Here is a 21,989-nt window from a genome sequence, read left to right on the forward strand (position 1 = left end):
CAAGAGAGATATTATTATTCCTATTTTATAGTTAAGAAAGCTGAAGGTTAGAGAGATAGTAAGGAGAAAAATAACTGGATTTGAACTTAGAAGACCTGGGTTTAAATCCAGAGTCTGTCTCCTTCCAACTTGGTGATTATAGGAAATTCTAACCTTAAAATGATTGAGACAAAAATGGAAATCATTAGACCTGAGGATAAATGAGGAGGCTAGAAACAGGAACTTTTATCCAAGGAATGTTTTTGTTACACAGCATTGTTTCTCTAAGTCCATCTCAACTCTAAAATGAAAAAAAAAAACCCAGTTCCATAAAACTATAAAATAGTAACATTGAAAACACTTCTAAGGCATATAAAAATATAATTTAAAACTATATACATATTATTTCACACTGTGAATAAAATCATGTTTATAGAAAAAGAAGTGATCATCCATCTTGAGAGAAATAAGATTATTAAAGGGAGTTACTTTTAATTTTATGTATTTCTATTTTATTTGAATTTTACTTTTACAGTGGTATATACATATCTATGTTTTACTTATATAATTAAAAAGAAAAAAAATGGGCTAAGAAAAATAGTTGCTATTAGGGTGGTGATATTTAATAGATGATTTAAACAAGCTTTAATGTTGCTATACTGTTTTGTAATAAAAAGAAAAATAGTAAGTAGGAATTCATCTATTCATTCAACAAATATTTACTGATTGCCTACTATAAGCTGTATATATTATATAGTTAAAATATTTAAGATTAACTCCAAAAAATTTTTGTTTACTTCTTGATTAAACAAATATAAGCTGGGGTGGAGGGATGGGGAGAAAAGGCATACAACTGTACTTGAATAACAATAAAAATTAAAAAAACAAAACAAAACAAATATAAGCTGAATGTCCACTGGGTAACCAGGTATGTTTTAGAGAATGGGGATGTACTGAAGAATTATTAAGGACCAAGTGTAAAAGAGGAGAGATAAAAAGTAAATAAAAACAATGTGTAAGTGCAATTGTAGAATTGTGCTTAGAGGAGTGGTCAATAAACCTGGCTTCCAGGGAACAACCAGGGGAGGCTTCCCGTAGGAGGTGCTGCTTGAGCCATGTCTTCAAAGTTAAATCTTTAGTTAAACAGGTTTATGAGGCTGAGAGAGCCACATTGAACAGAGTAGAAACCATTCATTCAGTAAACGAACACCTACTCTATACCAGATATTTCCTGCTCCAATGAAATTTTCTACTTAGATAACTACCACATACACAAATAAACAAGATGATTTCAGACAGTGAAAAGTCCTATGAAGAACACAGAAGATAGTGATATGACAGAAACTGGAAAAATTCCTTTAGATAATGGTCATGTAGAAAAGGTCTCTAAGTTGATACCTGGGTAATAAGGAGCAAGCCACATGAAAAGCTGGGGAAAGATTACATATGTAATATTATATTTTCTAGTAAACATTTTAAATACTAACAGGTAAAATTAATATTTTATTATTCTAAAATGCTACTTTAACATTTATTCAATATAAAATTACTAGTAAGATCTTTACACTCTTTTTTTGTATACTAAGTATTCAAAATCCAGTTGTACTTCACACAGCACACCTCAGTTCAGGCTAGGCACATTTCGAGTGCTCGGTAGTTGCATCTGGTTAGTAAGCTATATTACTGAATAATGCAGTCAGTGGTAGATATTACAGGGGACAAGGAATTTGAAAAGTAAACTCAGGAAGCAGTAGCAATGAGAAGGCTCTTTTAGTAGCCCAATGAGAAATAATGAGGACTAGAATTGAATGGAAGTACAAGGTATAGAGATGTCAGGCAAAATTTGAGAACTATTTGGGAACTCAAATGAGCAGGAACTGAAGTGTAGAGGTGAGAGAAAGGGTAGAGTCAAGGGTAACACCTCATTTTTAACACGGGTAACGGGGTGCAACAGTGTCATAAACTGAGATGGAAAACATTTCAGGGAAAAAAAATTTTCCCTGAAAAAAGCTGAGGGAAAAAAATGAGTTTAGTTTTGAACATGTTGACTTTGAGGTAACTATGAGAAAAAGTAGAAAATGTCTAGAAAGTACCTGAAAATTAAAATAAGCTTGAGACACAGATTTGGGAGTCATGTGTATGTAGACAGTGGTTGAAACCATTTTGAAACCACCAAAATAAGACAAGGCCCTTCAGACCAATATCCCTCATGAATACAGACACCACAGACATAAGAATCCTTAACAAGATACAAATAGAATTCAGCAATATATAAAAATAATTATATACCACGACCAAGTAGTGTTTATTTCAGAGCTGCAAGGCTCGCTTGATATTCAAAAATCAGTAATATAACTTACCATGTTAATGGGCTAAAACTCAGGGAAAAGTCACAGGGTCATATCAAAAGATCTAGAAAAATCATGTGAAAAAAATTCAACACTTATTCATGATATTAAAAAAACTCTCAGAAAAACAGGAATAGAGGAAACTTCCCCAACATGATACGGCTTCCTTAACAAAAAACCCTACAGCATTAGCTGAAGGAATTTTATTTATTATACTTAATAATGAAAAACTGAATGCTTTCCCCTAACACTGAAAATCAGTCCAGGACACTTGCTCTCAAACACAGTACTGGCAGCTTGAGACAGAACAATAAGGTAAAGAAAGAAAATAAAAGGCAAAGAGATTGGAAAGAACTGAAACCGCCCCTACTTATAGATGACATGATTGTCTACGTAGATAATCCCACAAACAAAACAAAAAACTCTTAGAATGAATGAGTTCTGCATGGTCACAGGAGATAAGATTAACATACTAAAATCAATTGTATTTCTATGTACACTAGCAATGAACACACAGGCACCAACATTTACCAATACAATACCCTACTTGACAATCACTCAAAAATATGTAAAATACTTGTACACTGAAAAACACAAAATGTTGATGAGAAAATGAAAGATCTACATATGGGGGGGGGCAAAATACTTGGAATTTATTTATAAAAAAATTGTGTACTTATTCTTTCATGTTTAAACTTTAGTTACCTTCAAAGTACTCTCCATTTGATGCAATATACCTACTGAGACATTTTTCCTACTGAGATCTTTTTGAGCTCAAAAACAGTTTTTGAACCATTGAAGTGCTTCTGCCATTTTTTTTGTTTCACCTCTTCCACATTGGCAAAACATTTCCCTTTGGGGACTTTTTTCATTAGGGGAAACAAAAGAAGGTCGCTTGGGGTGGGATCAGGTGAATACAGAGTGTGGGGCATGGGGAAATGTCTGTTTTGGTCAAAAGCTGCTGAACATTCAGTGCAGTGTGGGCAGGTACGCTTATCAATCACTCATCATGAAATGGGCAAATATGTTGAGTCTTAAAAAAAAATTTCCCTGAAGCCAAACACAGCCTCTCACAACCATACCAGCTGGTACACTGATATAGATGGGTTACTAAAATACTTGCCTAGTTTACTACAAGGGGCCTGCCTTTCACAAGATAGTTCTGTTTTTTCTTTGGGGGGAGGGGTCCTGCATCGTAATGTAGAGAGATAACATATTCATGGATTGGAAAACTCAACACAGTAAAAATGTCAATTCTCCCCAAACTGATATATAGGTTTAACACAATTCTTATTAAAATTGTGGGAAGACATTTTGTAGGTTATAGACAGTATTATTCTAAATGTATATATAAAGGAAAAAAGAACTAGAATAGTCAAAACAATTTTGAAAAAGAGTAATGAAGTTGGAGGAATGAGTCTACCCAATTTCAAGACTTACTATATAGCTACAGTAATCAACATTGTGTGGAATTGGCAAGGTATAGATATACACGTCAATGGAACAGCAGAGAGTCCAGAAATAGACCCACACAAATATGATCTTTGACAAGAGCACAAAAGCATTTTAACAGAGGAAAGGTAGCCCTTTCAACAAAAGGTACTGGAGCAATTGGACATCCATAGGCAAAAATATAAACTTCAACCTGTCTCACACCATATATAAAAATTAACTTAAAACATCACAAATTTAAATGTAAGACATGAAACTATAAAACTCTTAGACAAAAAACCCCCCAGAAAACCTACAAGATCTAGGGCTAGGCAAAGAATTCCTAGATTTGAAACCAAAAAAGGCATGATCCTCAAAAGGAGAAACTGATAAACTTGACTTCACCAAAATTAAAAACTTTTGCTTTGTGAAAGACCATGTGAAAAGGATGAAAAGAAAAGCCACAGACTCAGAGAAAATAGTCACAAATATTATCCAATGACTTGTATCCAAAATACACAAAGGACTCCTAAAACAAATCAAACTAATCAAACAAATAACTCAAATAAAAATTGTCAAGAGATTTGAACAGACAACTTACGAAAGGTGTATAACAGAGAACAAATAACCATATGAAAGATGCTCAATGCCATATGTCATTGGGAATTGCAAATTTAAACAGCAATGAGATACCATTACTCACCTATTGAAGTGGCTAAAATCCAAAAAACTGACAATACCAAAGTATGGAGCAACAGGAACTCTCATTCATTGCTGGTAGCCAACCTGGGAAACAGCTTGGCAGTTCCTTACAAAGCTAAACATAGTCTTACCATAACATCTAACAATAGCACTCCTAGGTTGCATTGAAAAGTCATGACCACACAAAATTAGCACATAGAGATTTACAGCAGATTTATTCATAATCACCCAAAACTGGAAGCAACGAAGATGTCCATCAGCAGGTGAATGGATGAACAGACCAATATACCCATACAATGAAATATTATTCAGCAATAAAAAGAAATGAGCTATCAAGTACAAAAAGACATTGGAGGAACCTTAAATGTCTATTCCTAAGTGAAATAAGACAGTCTGAAAAGGTTACATCCCGTATGGTTCCAACCGCATGACATTCTGGAAAAGGCAACTCTACAGAGATAAAAAGATCAGTGATTGCTCAGGGGGAGGAAAGAGAGGAGTACACAGGTGAAGTACAGGAGGTTTTTAGGATAATAAAACTCTTCTATATGAAACTGTAATGCTGGATACATGGCATTATGTGTTTGTCAAACCCATAGAACTGGACAACACAAAGAGTGGATCTTAATATAAACTAGGGGCTACAGCTAATAATAATCTTCAATATTGGTTATTAAATGTAACAAATGTACCACACTAACGAAAAATGTTGATAACAGGGGAAACTGTGTGCAAAAATGGAGTGGGTAGGAGTGGGGTGGGGCAGGTACATGAAACTTTGTGTACTAGCTGCTCAATTATTCTGTAAATCTAAAACTACTAAAAAATCAAGGCTATTAATCACTTTTAAAAAAAGACTGGGAGAAAAATATTAGTAAACATTATTTAATAAAGGGCTAGTATCTAAAACATATAAGGAACTCTAAAAACTCAATAAAAAACCCAAATGGTCCAATTAGAAAATGGACAAAACACACAAAGATATTTCACTGAAAAGGATATACAGATGGCAAATAAGCATTTGAAAAAATGTTCAACAAAATTAAAACCACAATGAGATATCATTACACACCCATCATGATGACTTAAATAAAAAATAGTAACATCACCCTGTCCGGGTAGTTCAGTAGGTTGGAGTATCACCCCAAACACCAAAAGGTTGCGAATTGGATCCCAGGTCAGGGCACATACCTAGGTTGTGGGTTCCATCCCCGGTTGGGGTGTGTGTGGGATGCAACTTATCGATGTTTCTCTCACATCAATGTTTCCCTCTCTCTCTTTGCCCACTCCCCAACCCCTTTCTCTCTCTCTCTCTCCAGTCAATAAACATATCCTTGGGTGATGATTAAAAAAAAATAGTGATGTCATAAAATGCTGGCAAGAAACTAGATCACTTTATATTCTTATCATTATTGATGAGAATATAAAACGGTACAGCCATTCTGAAAATAGTTTGGTAGTTCTTAAAAAACTAAACATACAGCTAATATATTACCCAGCAATTACACTCTTGGGCATTTATCACAGAGAAGTGACAATTTATGTTCACCAAAACCCTGTACATGAATGTACATAGCAGCTCTATTCACAACAGCTTGAAATTGGGAGCACCACCACTGTCATTCAGTCGGTGAATGGTTAAACTATGATGCACCCACACCATGGAATACTACTCAGCAATAAGAAGGAACAAACTATTAATTCAAGCAAAAAAACCCAGATGAGTCTCCAGAGAATTATGCTGTTAAAAAAACAGCATATCTCCAACAGTTACAGGACTATATGATGCCACTTATATAGCACTCTTGAAATGACAAAATTATTAGATGGAGAACATATTAGTGGTTGCCAGGGGCAAGGGAAAAAGGGAGAGAAAGAGGAGATACAAAGAAAATGTATGTTATTCAAAGTTTTATTTTTAAAGCAATTTAAGGTAAAATATAATTGGATTGTTAGTGTAGTATTTTTTTTTTTAAGATTTTATTTTACTTTGTAGAGCAAGGGGGAAAAGAAGGGAAAGACAGGGAGAGAAACCTCAATGTGTAGTTGCGTCCTGCACACCCCCCACCGGGGACCTGGCCCGCAACCTAGGCATGTGCCCCAACTGGGAATCGAACCAGCGACCCTTTGGTTCGCAGGCCGGTGCTCAATCCACTGAGCCACACCAGCCAGGGATAGTGTAGTATTTTAAATTAGCACAATGCCAAGTAGAGAAAAGTTCCTCAAGAAATACTTCTTAAAGTCAAATTAATGATCAGAAGCAAATGATATCAAACAATTGATTTTATGGCATCCATAAGATTTAAGCTAATATTGATAAATGACAAATTCTAAAATCTATTTCTTGTTGTGATACAATAACCTATTTCCTCTCTGCATTAAGCTAGAGAAATTACAACAGAATATCAAATTTCAAAAGGGTTAAAGATTTAAGCTACTTTTACTAGTAAGCCAAAAATAAAATCATTTATCCAAATGACTTAAATTTTTTGTGTGTGTACGTCTTTAAAAAAAAAGAACAAAAGCTTCCCTGGAGAGTTTTTTAAAAAATTACTGTTTCTATTATAGTACAACAAGACTATAAATTTGGAAACTCAGGCATAGCAGCCTCTTATTCAGGGTAGAAATAGGGTAACAAACTGGCTGCCCCCCGAGAGGAAGAACTTCAGGACTCCGTGTGCTCGCTCACAACAATGAAGCGACTATGTGTACTGAAGGCACTGAGCTACTGCGGAGGAATCCTCATTAGGGGCACAGCGCCCCTTCCAGAATGTTAAACAAGAAGGGACCTAGAAGGGATCTGGGTGGAAAACAACAAACATAAATGAACTCAGCAGAAAATCTCTTTTTTTCCCCAAGTGTCTTTAAAAGTCTAAGAGCAAATAACAATAAAGTTTAAAGTAAAATATGAACATTTTTAAAAGCAGTTTATTTTTCTATATATTCAGAGAACAGCAGAGAGGAAAATACACTAACAATGTGTGAGTATTTTAGACTGTTACAAACTGTAAATGAAAAACAAAAAACCTAATGAAGTGCTTTCTCCCCATCAATGCAGTAGAAGTGCCTACACAATGGCTTTTTCTATTATGGTACCTCCCACAGGCTTTTCCTTGCCAAAGCCAAGAAACCTCAAGGACACACAAAAACCATTTAAAACACTTTCCTGTCTCTTCTAATCCCAATTCTAACAAAAAACCTGTAGGATTAGGCATCAAATTTAAGCTTGTAATGATGTGAATTCTTAAAATATGAAGATGGGCTGCTAACTGCATTCCTTTGTTTCTAAAATCAGTGATAGAAAAGAAAATACACTGAAATGTTTAAAATGTGTTTCCTTCTTACTGCAACAAGTGAGGGCTATCTGCCATATTATCATAGTCCCCCTAAAATGGGCCTAAGCAACTTCCCTAACCTTTAAAAAAATGATTCTAGGTACAGAGTTAACTCCTGCACCTCCATTTTTACAAATTATGTAGGTAACATAAGATACACCTTTGGTAAAAAAAATCTTGAAAATGCCCCCCAATAATGCTGTTACTGTAGTAACTCTTGTTGGCTAGTTCTTGAAAAGACTCAGACGCCTGAGTTTGAGAAAGGTTACTTCTCCATCTTCTACACTTCCCCTCATAAAACTTACCCTTTGCAATAATAGCATATCCACACTCCATAGAAAAAGATCTGCCTCATTTACCACACAGATTCTATTCTTTTGGCCAATGACTATTTCCAAAGTTTATGTTTTCTGATGCCTTTTCTCTCAGAATACTGCCCAAGAAAGCAACAGAAATCAAGTAACACTTTTAATAATCACTCAGTATCTGTCGTCACTCTGAGTTGTCTTCAATTTTTGCCCCATGTTCTAGGCTTTTTTGGTAAAAAAAAAAAAATTAGTGAGATAAATATTTAAAATGCTGCACTACAAAAAGTGTTTTTCTTTAAATTTAGGGATATGATTAAGCTATATACCCAATGGTCTGTCTAAAAAAATGTTTGTTTTAAAAATTTTTTACTGTGCATATGTAAATCAAGTTCAGTGAGTAAACATGTATTACTTGAACAAAAAGCCAAACACATTTCTAGTTGATACTTGCCCCATACAAGACCCTCCCTCCCCGCAAGGTGATCAAAAGGGTTTCTCTTACAAAAACTTTCCACAAAGACACACATATACCAGCTCTATATAGCAGAGAATTATATTTCATTGAATGACAAATTCCAATTACGTAGTTAAGTTAGAGTATATAAGGTGATTTCATGTACATTACCTTTTTTCATCCTTACAAATTGTGAAGTAAACAGAATAGATATTATTATTTATGTTTTAAAGGTGTGGCTTTGGGGACGAAAAAAAACAGCCCTAGGCAGAAGATGGAACAGAACTGGGAAACAGTAACACTTCCATCACTCATAAAATACACGGCCCTGGGCAAAACACCTAATGAGATAACTGGAATCCTCCTTAACTCAACATAGACAGCTTAACCTCTGGGATGTCTCCTCTGGTACTCCCCATACCGAGAAGCCTGGAGGCAGTGTTAGGGACTTGTGCTGTATGTAGACTATTCTAGTACTTTACTTATCTCTTCACCCTTTATTTCAATGTCTTTTTAAAAATTATTATCATGGTAAAAAACACATAAGCATAAAATTTACTATCTTAACCATTTCTAGGTGTACAGTTCAGAAGTTTTAAGTATAGTCAAACTGTTGAATAACCAATTGATCTTTTTTAACTTGACTATTTCACCTAGTAGAGTATAAATTATTAAGGGTAAGAATCATGTTTTATTTGTTGCTCTATTCTTAGTTCTTAGCAGAGCCTGATTCATAGAATATTTTTAGTAATACTTACTGAATGATGCTTGCTCTCTCTCTCTGTACCCACCTGCCCACTTACTTATGCCCCTAACTTAGAATTAAGAAGGAGGTGTTTATATAGGAATGTATCTAAATACGTTAATTTAAATAGAAACTTTTTCTGATATGGTCAACTGGTTTTCTAAGTAGGGCATATGGCAGATATTCTCTGAACTGAATTAGTATAACCCGCAGTTCCAAGACTTTTTTTTTTTTTTTTTCAAAAATGCACTTAAAGGAGGTGATAGGATAAAAGCATTGCATCAAAAAACACTGCACTGGCAAACATTACTGAAATTAACAATATTTTGATTTTCCTAATTGTTTCTCCAGTATGTCTGGCTAAACAAGGAGCCTCTAAAATCAAGTATCATATTGATCTTACTCAAGTTTTTTGGTATACTGTCCAGAAACAGAAAGTGAATGTAGTGACTAGTTAACAAATCCTTTTTGACTCAGTTTATGTTCAAGTCTTTACTTTATTCATTTTATTTTCAACAAAAAATCTTGATAGATCATTAAAAATAATTATTGATGCTAGACTACTATGCAGTGTTTTGGTCACAAAACTCAGGACTTGTCCAAAAAAGTGGAGTGACACTGCAACAACAGAACTTCCATTCTCATCTATTTGGGGGTTTTTTTAGATTTTATTTATTTATTTTTAGAGAAAGGGGAAGGAAGGGAGAAAGAGAAGGAGAGAAACATCAATGTGTGGTTGCCTCTTCTGTGTCCCCAACTGGGAATCTGGCCGGTGCCCAGACTGGATGGAACCTGTGACCCTTTGGTTCACAGGCTGGCGCTCAACCCACTGAGCCACACCAGCCAGGGCCCATTCTCATCTATATAGCAATGTTAAAGTTTCTCAGAGTTAACTTATATAAAAACTGGAAAATATAATATTAACAAGTTACATAAGTTTATTTCATTAAGAGACATGTAGTAATTATTAAAATTTGTAACATATTTATAATATTTTGATCAACTACAGATAATAATCAGGGTAATGATAATTACAAGAGAGAAAGAAAAAATTTAATCTCATAGCACTTTCTAGTAATAGGAAATTAACAATTTAAAATAAAGTTCAGTGGGAAAGATGTAAATTTCATAATTATTAAAGAATTGCTTCATTTAAAAAATAAATCATGGTGAGTATCAAACTTTTATATTTAGATGGAAGCATTTAGTAAAAACATTCAGCAGTTTTGTTTTAAAATGGGAACATTTAAAATATACTGGAAACTACATTTTTGTTACTTAAATTTAGGATGAAAAATTTCAGATGTAAACTTAAAAATGTCCAAGAATTAGTATGTTTTAAATAACAATGGTTTAAAATAGTAAAATTATAGTTTAAAAAATTCTTTGAAGGGATATATGAGCAAAAAAGGTCTGAAGACTACAATACTATCCAAACCACTGCTTCAAGCCTTAGGTTTTTAAATTTGGAGTATTTGCAGATTTGAGGATTTCAGATTTTCAGCTTCTTACTAAATGGTATCAAGTATAGTTGAAGATATGCCCTAAAAATCCAACCAAAAAACAAAGTACTTATTTTTATCCAGAATGGGGGAAAAGTAAAAGGTTCTTGAGCCATACGGTTCCATGGATCAAATCAGTTCCCTCATTCACAAATTCTCTAGTGATACCCTCTAGTAATAACCAAATCATGATGCATGCCCAGACTGAACAACAGCATTCCTCACCAAGAATTAAAATTATGAGAGTTTTGAGGATGTGCTTCCTTCACTTAGGTACTTAGTTAAATGATTATCTAACAAAAGTACCTACTTAGTGGTAAGATTATTGGCTGTGTTATCAATATTACTGTAATCACAGAATCTATTGCAAAAAGTGGAAATGTGTTATCGCAAGCCTTATAAAAAAACCACCTTCCCAATCTTTCATGACCATTAGATATACTTTAGGTAAGTAGCAGTTCTAGAACACTAAGGCTCTTAAAATACAGTATCTCCAAAAAAAATATTACCAAAAACATTTACCAAAGTATTTAAAAAGAATGGTAATAATTTCAATTAGTGGTATTTCTTTATAGCCCACTGATGAGAGTGCAGGCTCTAAGATGTGGGCTGATCCTGATTTAAATAGACAAAGAAGGATGCATTTTAGTAAAAGGAAGCAAAATCTTTGATAGACAGTTCTTCGAAAAAGGTTAAAAATTCAAAAGCCGTGACGGCATGTGGCTCAGAACTAAAAGCTTTTTTCTCCTCCCAACATAAGAGCAATCTCAAGTAATAACTGGTTGCCATGGAGATAAGAAACTAGAGAGATCAGAGAACTCAATTTGCAGTTAAATGGGCTGGAAACACTCCCTACAACTTGGTAAAGGAAAGCGATTAAAAATATACATGATTGCCAGAGGGACTCTTTTTCACCTAGCATTTCCCAACCTCATTAATGAACAAGTCTAAAAAACCAAATGAAAACCCAAGGTGTCCAAAGACTGAACCCATTAAACATAATTCAGGATTTCAAACATTAGCACAAATCCTTCTATTCCAGAAGACTCTGATTCTCCTTAATGGTACCCGTTAGTAAATACTGGAATGAGACTAAAATTGTGTTCAAGAACAAGCTAGTCTAGCTGAGGGGACTGGAATTTCAGTGGAAAAGTATGCAGAGTAAGAAACAGACGTAAAGAGTGAAAATCCAGGTTTTGAAAAATCTCTTCAGAGGCAATCATAGAATACCTTTGTGAGTGCTGTAAAGGGCCGCAAACGTCACCATGAAGAAAGTTGTAGAGTATTTCCCAGCATTAACTAAATGAGGAAAGGCCCTTTTAGTGTCTCGGTATCGGCGCAGGCACTGGATGAAGCGAAGCCAAGCGGGAATGCACTGAACAATGGCCCGCACACCATATGAATATTTGTGGCAAATTTCTGGTTCTGTGAAGATTTCAAAGAAGAAAAATTTACAATTTAAAAAAATAACTTGTTCACATCATTTAGTCATATATTGTAACTACCAGCAAGTCCATAAAATCAAGGGGCCTGGGTTTCAGAATCACTTTCTTCTGTGCAACTATTTTATTCTCAATCTTTTTAGGGGTAAATAAGCCCAGGAGAGAAGGTAAAATACATAGGAAAGACCTAATGGGCAAATCTGCCATCTCAGGTTTCTGACTATCTCTTCTGGAATCATTTCTCTGCAGTGTGCTAAAACCATGATAAAATTAGAAGATGAGTATATTAGTCAAAGAGAAGACAATTAGCCCTGTATCTGAAACATCTGGAAAGCCTACAAGTAAATATCACTGGTGACTCCAGTCAATTTCATGAACTCCAGGCCACTATAATATATCTGCTATAGGTTTTTCATGCATCTATGCTCCTTTTTTTAAAACATGAGGAGCAGTTTGTATTTTTAAATGGAAGAATGAGTTGATAAATCAATTTTTCTTCAAATTCTGGGAATGTATTATAGTGTGATCAACTTACAATACAGTTGTCATCTGCTGGCAATCAATAAAAATGTGTCATCACTGGCCTCACCAACTTTTGTTAGTCGGATGTTATATAAGCTGTCTAAATTTGGTCTTTGTCAGTAAGGCAAAGTTCCTTTATATCCTGAACTTTTGGTACAAAGTAGGAGTGGGGAAAAAAGAGCCAGCAGAAAAACAAGGTTCCCAGTAAGATAAAAAACAGACATATGGCTTTCTTAAAGCACTTGAACTAACTCTAAATAATCCGTATTTTTGTTCATTAAAAAGCAATACTGGGAGGCAACTGTTGTCACTAAAGCATTTGTGATATAACTACCAATGTACCAGAGTTTTTTAGTTTTAGAATTCTTTAAGTGTAAGTTGTAAATCTCTTGGCAAATGAATGGCTAAAATCATGTTATTTAAGAGGCAAATAATATCAGATAGAGATTTCTAAGAGTGCCAAGTACATTCAACTAAGTTTGTAATATTACTGGATGGGTTTTCACCATGCTCTTAAATGTCTCAGTTATCATTCCCAGTATTTCTTGGTTTGCATTGGCAGCTTAGTAGTGTGGATGCACATTCATACCCTACCTGCTGAATTATTTGGCAACAGGCCCCCACTTTCATCCCACTTGAGCTCAAAACTGTAGAAGCAGATCATATATTCCAGGTCCATCAGTATCACTGACAGGCTGTTCAGCTGATCGGCCAGCCAGAAATCAGCAAAGCCTACCTTATGGAAGGGGGCTGTAAATACTCGAAACTGGGAGAAAGAAAGAAAAATTGGAACACAGAGAAACAAGAAAATTTATATTAATTTCTCTAATTCATGTCCAACCGTGCAGCACGATTACTTTAGCTGATAAAATGGAAACCAATGAATCAATCATAAACACAGGGACCTGGCAACAGTGGCTCGGTTGAGAATTAGTAGTAAAGGGAATGAGCTGAATGCATAACTAAGAAAGGAAATAAAGGGGGTGGGGAAAGGCAGAAATAGCTACAGTTAGAAAACAGAAAGCAGAGAGTGTGAAGAGCTGAAGTCTACAGCAGAGAGTGGCAGAAGGTACAAGTATGAGAGGATGTCTAACATTAGGCTCTAAGGTAAACTTTGCTGGAGACCCATGTGTTATGATAATTTCTGAAATATTCTCCCATCTTGGCAGGATGGAAACTTGGCACTCCCTTGCCTACAAAGTATTGACAGTAAGGGAAAGGATGGTTCATCTCATGGTTTGAAGCGTACCTTCTCTAACCAAAATCACTTTCATTTCATTAATGCCATGGTGATGATTTTATTTGTCTTCAAATTATGTCACAAAAATCAGCCCATACCCTACTGTTATGAAAACAATGAATTCAGGTTAAATGTATTGAGCACTAATCCATGCTGTGTATTTTTCTCATAATGCATTTCTCATAATCCACTAACTGTAACAATTCTATGAAATAGGTATTTCTCATATCCCCATTTTATAAAAGACCTACAACAAACTCATCCTGACCTTTTCAGTGGAAACCTGTTAACCACTGCAAAGAGAAATCCACACACTGCAGAGAGAGAGGCATGACTAGATACTAATGTAATCACCAGAAATAACCTCAATTTGTGCAGAATGCCTTGAGAGGACTTGAGTGAAGTGAAGACAGGATAAAGGCAGCTTTAATCTTCACCCTGTCGGACCCTTTCTATCCAGCACAGGTGATAATGGACTCCTAAAACAAGGAATTCTAAGTAGCAAAAATAAATGTGTAGCTCTCCTGCCATTTAGCTATATTCATTTAGTAGACATATTCAGCCTGAGACCTAGCTCTCTCTTCTCAGACTTGACTGTTGTGGGGTTTTTTTCCCTATTGTTTCTCTAAATATTTCCCTTTATTATTTCAGGGAGATAAATGGCTTTATTATGAATCAATCCTGGGTGTCAAATACCTGTGACAGGTACTGCCTTGGAACTTTGGAAGTTAAAACAGCTGTCTGCAGGACAAAATACAGACTTCAAGACATTATGTTCCTGTGCTGATATATTTTGAGTCCATGGCTTGATCTCCTGATCACTCGCTTACTCTTTCAGTAAGCTGTACGGCAAGCCAGGAGACAAGCTATACTGTCTGCAACCATAAGCTCCAGGTACAGCAAACTCTTTTCTTGGGGAGGGGGCACTTTAGGGTTTGAGATATTAGCTATTTATGCACAAAAAGGTTCTGGTACCAGTTTATGTGGTATTTTAAGGAACTCTAGGGTATTGAATAGACTTGAGACAGAAACAAGAGGATAATTTAGAATACACCAAAGGATCAGAAAGTCTAACTCAACTCCTAGTTATTTTGTGAAACTGGTAGCCTAGGACAAATTTTTGATTTCTCACTAACATGAGATATACTCCCATCACTCTCACAATCTGCCAAACCCAGCCTCAAAACCTAACACAGAAAACTTCCATAAGAGCAGAAGAAGAGAATGCATTAAATAAGAAACTAAGAGATAGAGGGATGGGACTGAAAAAGGGAGGGAGTGGCATGCAAATAGAAACTGGGAGGAAAGGACAAAAAAGAAAGGAAGAAAGAAGGGGGTAATAAATGTTGGTTTAATACAACTAATGAAGGACAATATAATTATAGTTATTCATGCATGTAACAAAGACTTATTAAGTATTTACTATACATCAGGCATTGTGGAGATATAGAGATAAATAAAAAAAATAGTCTCTACTCTCAAAGATCTCAAAATGATGACTGGGCAAATCAGTCTAGCCGCGCAAATGAATACCTAAAGAAATACTGCGAGTACTGTGTAGTAAGTGCCATTATAGATATACATACAAAATACCCTGGAAATAAAAAAAAAGGAGCAAGTAGCTCAGTCAGAGATAAGGTTGAGTTGGTGGTAGAAAATGAATAGATCCTACTTAATTCCTTAACATTTATATAGTCAAATTTATCTTAGATTTATCTGAATTTTACCTTTTGAGTGAGAATTTCCCTTCTTCCTTTCTTGTTCTGGCTAAGGTCCTCCAACTTCTACTTTTTGATTTTGATTAAAATTATAACAATTCAATGAGTAATAGTATTAAGAAAGCTAGAGACAGTTCTGGATATTTGATGTTTTACCCACATACACACAGAAAGCCACAAATAAATTAATACAAAGGATATACACTAACATCTTCTAAGTTAATGCAGATAAGTGGTTAAGGAAATGAAGTTTTAATTTTTACTTTTTAGAGGCTTGTGACTAATCTCATTCTTTCTGAATTTGATTTTTATATTTCATTAGTTGATCTTCTCGATCGAAGTTAAACATCGTAGATAAAGTAACTATCAGGTCTAGCTGTTCAGTGGAAGTGTTTAAGAGTACAGACTGCTGGGCTCATACCTATCCTGTTACTTATTGTGTGACCTCATTTAACTGCTTTAAATCTAGGTTTCCTCATTTACAAAATGTGGATTAACAGCAGCTTCAACCTCATGGTTTATTAAAAGGATGTCCAGAACAGTACATTATTAAATAAGAACATGTCTCTCATCTATTCTTATAGTAGAGACGTATAAAACTTTTACTATACAAGTAAAGAAAATGTTGGGAAAAAATGATTCCCAAATTATATAGCAAAGTACTCTAATTTAAAAACGTTTAAGTAGCCTTCTATAAGAATAAGATATTTACGTTGAGAAAATCTGAGTCACCGTTTATGCTTCCTAACTGGATTTCCAATTAAAGCAAACACAGATCTGGAGAGAGGATGTAAGCATGGCTTAACAAATGTAAACAAAACAAAACAAAACTGTACTGAGTTGATATATAACATTAATATCAAAATAAATCTATTTCCTATAAAAATTTTTTATGCTTTTTTGGGGAGGACAAGATCTGGACACGTCATATACTCCATTTTCGGAGGAAAAAAAGGCATGTGTGCTTTTGCCAGAGATGCTGCGCTGTGCGACACCAGGTGCACTGCACTCTGCCTCTGCAGCTGGGCACCACACACACGGATTACAGCCTGAACCATGCCCTCCGGAGCTGCACACCACAGCAGCCTGTGTTTCACCCTGAGGGAAGCCAACACACCATTCGAACAATGATACAGGAATTTCTGGACTTACCAGAAGTTTAAGCAGCCAAAACCGGGATTTATAATAGAAAGTTTTGGTGGGGTTGATAAGAAAGAAAACCATAAATCCATAAAGGACGAGTGGGTACACGTATGTGGGGATGACACTAATTGGAGCAAAGAAGCAAGCCAGAAGGCTCAGGCACCACAATATCCCAAGGAATCCAGCAATCTGATAAAGGGCGGAAAAGAGAAAAAAATTGTTACTTTCATTTTTACCATGACTCAGAATCTCTTTAATAAAAACAGGTAAGGGAATGTTAAGTTATTAAGTCAATAGTCCTCTTCAAGCAGAAGATGGATTTCAGTAGCCACTAAACCAGCTGTATAGCTAATGCAAACCCTATTTGTGGGACTTATGTCTTCCTTTGATTACCTCAAAGAGATGCTGATGAGACAAGTTGCTTCGTGGATTAAGTTCAAAGATGAGCACATGATTAACTCCAGCCTGTCTCCAACCATACGTGTTGATGCCCAGTAGGAAAAGGAATTCAATCAGAAGAAAGCCACCCCGATAGATTCTTATCAAGGGCCATATACTTCTATCTGTTTCAAGTTTAAATATAGCTGAAAGAATATCAATGAATTGGTTAGGTGGAATATTCACAACATCTCCTTTATTGTCTTTTCTCTCAATTCTCAGTAACATAGCCCTGTCACAGGAACTTTTTTTAATAAATAAAACCTAAATCTAGATTATCTCAAGATCCTGTAAACTAGCTTCTAGGTTCTTCCCCATTTTCATTTCACTCTGCAAAATCCCACCAGAATAATTTTCCTAAAATTTGACTATTAGCATGTTAGTTCATTGTCCCATTAGTGTCTAGATGACTGAGAGAATCAAGGTAAAACCGTTTAGAGCCATAACATCAGTGCTGTTGGCTGGGGATTTCTGGCATGACACAACTTCTTTGGCTTTGCTTTGTCCATCATTAGACTGGGTACAGTAATACCTACTTCACAGAGTTGCTGTGAAAATTAAAGAAAATAGTACACATGATGGCAACATGAAAATTAAAGAGTGATATAAAAGATAACAGTTAATACTTAGAATGCTTACCACGTGCTAAGGATTGTTCTCAGTATCTTTACATGTAATACAGTAATTCATCTAATCCTCGCAATGGGTCTGTGAGTTAAAAACTATTATTGCCACTTGACTGCCGAGGGAACTAGAGCACCGACAGGTTAAGTAATTTGCTCAGGGCTAATAAGCTAGTGCACAGCAGAGCCAAGATTTTAACTCAGCTTTGCTTCAGGCCCCCACACACTTACCCACTACTTTCTAGTGCCCATATGCCCATACAAATGTTCAGGGTCACTACTATTCTATAGTTCTCTAATAACATTCAAACACTGTAGACTCCCAATTCAAGTTCTCTAGAACCGCATCTCCAAATCCCTTTTCCCAAACTATCTCATAGCCCCCTTAAACATTTAATTCTTATCTCCTGATGAGCTTTATTATCATTTTAACAAGTTCTCATTTCACATGTGCTTGTGTTATCCCCTACACATAAAAGGGCCTTGCTCTTTCTTTCCAACAATTCAAATTCTACTGATTTAGAGATCCTCATCTGTTCATTAATTCACTGAACCAATACGTTTCATTTTGAGCCTACGATACGCGAAACATTTCAATTTGGCTAACAGTTTCTCAATTTTCCAAAGTAACTATAAAATTATTGTTAGTACCACTCATTTGATATTTAATTATGCATTGTACTACCTTACACACTTACTTCATATAAACAATCACTTATTATTTAACTTGGTATTCTCTATAAAGCATAGCACATTTAATAATATAAAAACACAGGATAGAGAAAGCCTTTGTTTTGGAGTCAAATACAATAAACCAGATTTCAAATCCTAGCTATAGTAGGGCAAATTATTTAATTTTTCTAAGTCTCAGTTTCCTTGTTGGTCAGTGGGGATATTAACTATTCTCAAAAGTTTGTTAAGAAGATGAAATGTGAACAACATATATTAAATGACTAAAACAGTGTTTGGCCAATTATGTGTATTCAGTGTATATCATTTTCCCCCTTTTATTTGAGGACACTTCATTTTTTCACGAATTTGACATTTATCGGTACTTATTACATGTGAGACAAATCTAAGACCTGGGGACTCAGTAATGAACAACAGACAAAACACCCGTCTCAGGAAACTTCTGTTCTGTATAATGTCAGATAGTGATAACATTTTTGAAGAAAAAAAATGTAGGGTAACAAGATAAAGAATGATGTTACATGCCATTTTAGGTAGGATGGTCAAGAAGACCTCTCAGGATATGATATTTGTAGATTGTTTGCATTCCCTTAAAAAATGCAGAATGAATCTTGTGAATATCCGAAGGGAGAGAGCTCCAAGTAAAGGGAAAGTAAATGGGCCCTAAGACAGGTATGAGCCTGGTGTGCTCCAGGACCAGGAAGAAGGCCAAGGTCACTATGACCGGAATAAATGAGAGATAAAGTGGTAAAAAGACAGGCAGGGGCAGGTCAGGTAGGACTTTACAATACTTTGTCAAGACGTACGCTTTTATTCTTATGTATGAAGACAATTAAAGATTTTGTGTATAAGTGACATGACCAGATTAATAATTAGAAGGGGTACTCTACCTCTTATTTGAAGAATAGAATGCTAAGGAACAAGTATATTGTTACTGTATCAAATTAAGGTTATTAGGAATCTATAAGAGAAGTTTAAAAAATCTAAACAGGTAATTTTTCATTTTCATGAAAGTAAATATATGAAATATATATTTAAATTTGAGATAAATTATTAAATTTGAGACAAATCATTAAATTATTAAATCGGAGAAACTACCTTTTGCACACTATTTTTTGACGTGAACGTGTGAAAAAAGAATCATGCATGTATGTGCATTACAACTGCTGTTTCCCTCTCAACACTGTTATCCTTTAAGCACCTGAAGGAGATAAGTAAGAATAGACATCTGGCTTTCACTGTGTGTACCCTGCCCCTCCCTACAGACACCAAGACTGAACAAAGAAGGCGCTGAGGTGAGAGGACACATGCACAATACTCAGTGCACAAGCCACACATTGAAAAGCAACTCCGAGTGTCTCACAAAAGCTTAATCTATATTTATGAAAGAAAACAAAACCTCATCTTGTCTCTGAATTTTAAAAAACTTTTTGATTCATTCACATACAAAGAATGTTTATTTATTCTTATGCCTTATTTAATGATGATGATAATAGCACCATGTTCATCTTGGCAATAAAGGAAAAATTCCACAGACAAATGACTAAGGTTTTCCCCACAGAAAGAACAACTCCCAACACATACACCACATTCAAGGCCCGTCCGGAAAAAGTCCCCCTTGTTAATATAATGAGAACAGTTTGTGCGACATTGATATAACTTTCCAGCCAAGGCGAGTGGACTGGAATGTGCATGCATGAACGACGATGACTTCACTGTACTACTCAATGGGGGCCATAGACACCCTTGAGTGAGCATGTGTACTGTGTGGCCGTCACATTCCAAATGACTGAGCAAGTACAGCAATGAATCTGCATCAAATTTTGCTTTAACCTTGAACATTCCTTCATGGAAACTATTTGGATGATTCTGAAGGCCGCAGCTATGGGCAACTGGTGATTGGCAGCTTTATGACAACAATGTAGCTGCTCTTGCATCTCATCTCCCGCAGAGTTTTTTGGCAAAACATCAAAGCACCAGGTGGCTCAGCCCCCCTAAAGCCCAAATTTGGTGCCCTGTGACTTCTGGCTTTTCCCAAAACTAAAATCACCTTTGAAAGGAAAGAGATTTCAGACTGTTGATGAGATTCAGGAAAATATGACATGGTAGTTGATAGCAATTGAGAGAACTGTGTGAGGTCCCAAGGTGCCTCCTTTGAAGGGAACTGAGGTGTCATCCTATGTACAATGTTTCTTGTATATTCTTCAATAAATGTCTCTATTTTTCATGTTACATGACTGGATACCTTCTGGACACACCTCCTATATTGACGTAGTACTTCCCAACCAAAAACATGTTTTACTTACAGTTCTTAAGCTACAATCTATGAACTGATCTCGAGCTATTGTATCTTTTCATTCTTATCATCTAATAACACTCTCCTATCACTCCTCTCTTTCATAACCCACTCCCTCCTCCTATGCCCCATCTTTTATACCCAACTAAAATTAAAATCTCTGCTCATCTGTCTCTTTCTCCTGAAATGTCTTTTGTTCTATCAGTGTGCAGTATAAATGTCATTTCTTCCATACAGTCTTTCCTGATGCTCTCATTTATAAGTAATCACTGTTTCTTTGACCTGCTTAGAACATTTAACACTTTCTATCTTGTTGTATATTACTATTTTAATATATGTCTTAATCTCTCTGGCACAATGATGAGCTTCATAAGAAAAGGGATTCTCTATCTATCATAAGACTCACGGGTATCAAGCATAATTGTGAGATATATAACATTTGCCTGCTGAATGGAACAACCCTGTAAATTGAGGTTATTAAGCTCATTTAACAAATGAACTGTTTCAGAGAAGTGAAGTGATATCCTTAAAGCCAAAACAATTAACAAACACTGGAGTTGGGACTGAAACCCCGGCAAGGCCTTTTGAAGACCAGTAAGTGTTCTTTTCGCAACAGCTGGCTTGATCATGTAGGGCTAGGTTTTTATTGTAGTATTTCCATGCATTCTACATAACAATTGCATTCATCTGAAGAAACAGAACTAGATTAAAAGATGATTATAAATTATACCACTATTAAATCCTGAGCTTATGTAGACAATAATTATTAGGGTTCATTTTTAGTAATTGAAAGAGAACTAAGAACACAAAAACATATTAATAAGTAAAGTTCATACACTCTTTAAAAGCCATGACAACTTGGGTTAAAATTTGATAATGTGCAACTAACAATCTTAAGAAGGTTTATGAGGAATAATGTGTTCAGTAAAATCATTTCTTAAACATCTGCTATATGTCTGACACTGTGTTAGGAACTTGCCACACAAAAATGAAAAATACATGGTGTTTGCATTAAAAGTCCAAAACAGAGTATACTGAAGATTTATACAGTAATACCTAGTTCTAAGTCATGT

General features: G+C 35.3%; 1 protein-coding gene across 2 annotated transcripts in view; it reads right to left on the reverse strand.

The window, feature by feature from the left end:
- Window positions 1-21,989, reverse strand: part of XPR1 (xenotropic and polytropic retrovirus receptor 1) — a 135,962-nt gene that overhangs the window by 20,638 nt on the left and 93,335 nt on the right. For both annotated transcript variants that reach the window (XR_011650689.1, XM_024552933.4), the window contains exons 8-11: window positions 17,263-17,453; window positions 16,879-17,058; window positions 13,363-13,534; window positions 12,035-12,229 (exon numbers count right to left, since the gene is read on the reverse strand). Coding sequence is in view for 1 of the 2 variants with exons in the window: in XM_024552933.4 (XP_024408701.1) it covers window positions 12,035-12,229; window positions 13,363-13,534; window positions 16,879-17,058; window positions 17,263-17,453 (738 nt within the window). In the remaining variant the exon portion in view is untranslated. The remainder of the gene's footprint in view (window positions 1-12,034; window positions 12,230-13,362; window positions 13,535-16,878; window positions 17,059-17,262; window positions 17,454-21,989) is intronic.

Source organism: Desmodus rotundus, chromosome 12, assembly GCF_022682495.2.
Source record: "Desmodus rotundus isolate HL8 chromosome 12, HLdesRot8A.1, whole genome shotgun sequence".
NCBI classification, from domain to species: Eukaryota; Metazoa; Chordata; class Mammalia; order Chiroptera; family Phyllostomidae; genus Desmodus; species Desmodus rotundus.